The 2282-nt window shown below is 34.7% G+C and overlaps 1 protein-coding gene across 1 annotated transcript; it reads left to right on the forward strand.

The window, feature by feature from the left end:
• The first annotated feature begins 401 nt into the window (after positions 1-401).
• Positions 402-2282, forward strand: LOC139089976 (ionotropic receptor 21a-like). The gene has a single exon (XM_070639641.1). The coding sequence runs from the start codon at positions 402-404 to the stop codon at positions 2280-2282; it is 1881 nt and encodes a 626-aa protein (XP_070495742.1).

Here is a 2282-nt window from a genome sequence, read left to right on the forward strand (position 1 = left end):
TTTTGGATGTGCTGGATGATTGAGGGTCTAGATACTATTAGGAATCGGACATTCGGCTTCATTATATGGGGAATTGTCGATTTCTGGATTCTCTCCAGTTTAGCTCTTAAACAGTCACTTACAGGAAGCAAAAATGCATCAATTCCAAGAACATGACATTACTGAAACTTCGCTGCACAACCAGCAGTTCATGTTCATGCTTCTCGTTCAAACCTTGACGAACTTCACCCTCAAATAGTCAATCCCTTGCAACATATCAATAAAGGTATTAAGCATTAATAATAATTAACTTAAACTCTATCCCTGAAAGCATTAAATTAATTAAAAATCAAGCGATTTAATATAAGTTGATGGGAGCTTCGTGTGATATTTAATCGCATAATTACAGCGTTATAATCAAGATGATATTAAGTGTATTTATGACACTTGGATTTTTATTTTCATCATGTACATCCAATAAATTGCTTGTTCAACAAGTTGATTTTACAGCAAGAGAACATGATTTCATGGAATCAATCTTTCAATCTCTTGATGTATTTTATCGTGAGCATCATTGCGTGAATATCAACGTACTGCAGATGATACAGAGGAAATTTTACAGCCATGACCGAAAGTTAAAGAATCAATTGTATCATCATATCCTCTCAACATACGCAGTCCGTTTGGCTAACAAGAATGTGACATTGAAAGGTCTACATAAATGGAGATGCAACATGTTTATCATTGAGAACATTAAGTCATTCGAGGAAGTCAGTAAGATTATTAATCCGGAAGTATTTCGATATCATGGCTTCTATTTAATCATATTGATTGATGGAAGGATCAAAGAGTTGCAGGCTATATTTAAGACTATGATGTCCAAAAATATCGTCAATGTCTATGTTCTTTATGATGATGAAGATGGCATGGCTTTATCAACATTCTTTCCATTTAATGATCCATCAAATTGCTATAATACCCAGCCACAGGTCATCAATAAATTTCGGAATCAAAAGTTTATGACTGACTTAGTGCTGGAATCTAAATTTGATAATTTGAACAAATGTCCCATCCGATTGACGACCTTCCCATCAAACGTTGGAGTTATGAAACGGAACTTATCAGACGGAACTTACGAACTTTATGGATTTGAAATGGAAATGATTAATGTAATTGCAGACAAATTGAATTTCACTTTGGATATACAGTTTCTTGATGGACCTGATCCATGGGGTGCAGTTCATATTAATGGAACTATAACAGGTGTATTCCAAGACTTGAAAGCTGGAAGAACTGACATTGGAATGGGCGACTACTTCTTAAAAGTACACAGATTGAAATACTTTGATGCAAGTGTTGCGTACCTTAATTATCCAATTGTCTTTATTGTTCCACCAGGAAGTAGACTTACTGCAATTGAGAAGTTTTTTCGACCTTTTGAGCCTGTAGTGTGGCTTCTATTGCTGTTTATCTTTTCGATAGGAATTGTTGTCATTATCGCTATTAAATGGAAATTTAGATTCCTGAAGAACTTTGTTTTCGGACGAGGAATTAATCATCCTCTAATAAACATGCTGATTATCCTAGTCGGTCTACAGCAACCTAAAGTTCCAAAGAGAAATTTTGCTAGATTCCTACTCATCATGCTGATTTTCATGTGCTTTGTATTTCGGACCATTTATCAAGGATCTTTATATCAGTTCCTACAGTCAGATAGACGTCATAAGGAAGTACAAACGATCGATGAGATGCTGGAAAATAATTTTGAAATTTGTCTGCATGAATCCTTTGTAGACATCATAATGTATAATCCAAAAATTCAAAAAATGAAGCATTATATAAAAGGAGGTGAAACCATGGATGATCTGATGAGTAGATCCAAAAGAACAGCATTTGTTGGAGGTAGACTTAATCTACTTGAGTACAGTCGTTCACACCTTGATTTTCCATACAAAATATGTCCAGAAAATCTGATTACGATTAACATTGTCCTTTACTTCCCCAAAAATTACTACCTTCGAGAAACTTTGGATCACAAGATTGGACGGCTCATATCGACAGGATTTATTGAGCAATGGGTGAAGATGTATGACAATACAAGATTATGGAAGAAAGTAAGAATTGGTCCAAAAGCAATAAAATTGCAGCATCTCAATGGATGCTTTTACTTATTATTCTGCGGATATATTACTGGAATTACTGTCCTGATTGGTGAAATATTCGTCCATAAGAAAAATAAAATGAGAAAATTGAGTGACCATCTGAAGTCGCAGAACATTAAGAGAATTGGTAACATCATGTGA

This window comes from Chironomus tepperi, unplaced genomic scaffold (assembly GCF_022539635.2).
Source record: "Chironomus tepperi strain 1889 unplaced genomic scaffold, CSIRO-AGI_Ctep_v1 contig_196, whole genome shotgun sequence".
In the NCBI taxonomy this organism is placed as follows: Eukaryota; Metazoa; Arthropoda; class Insecta; order Diptera; family Chironomidae; genus Chironomus; species Chironomus tepperi.

Excerpts from the sequence above, each read along its gene's own strand:
- LOC139089976 (XM_070639641.1), top strand. The coding sequence starts at position 402 with ATGATATTAAGTGTATTTATGACACTTGGATTTTTATTTTCATCATGT.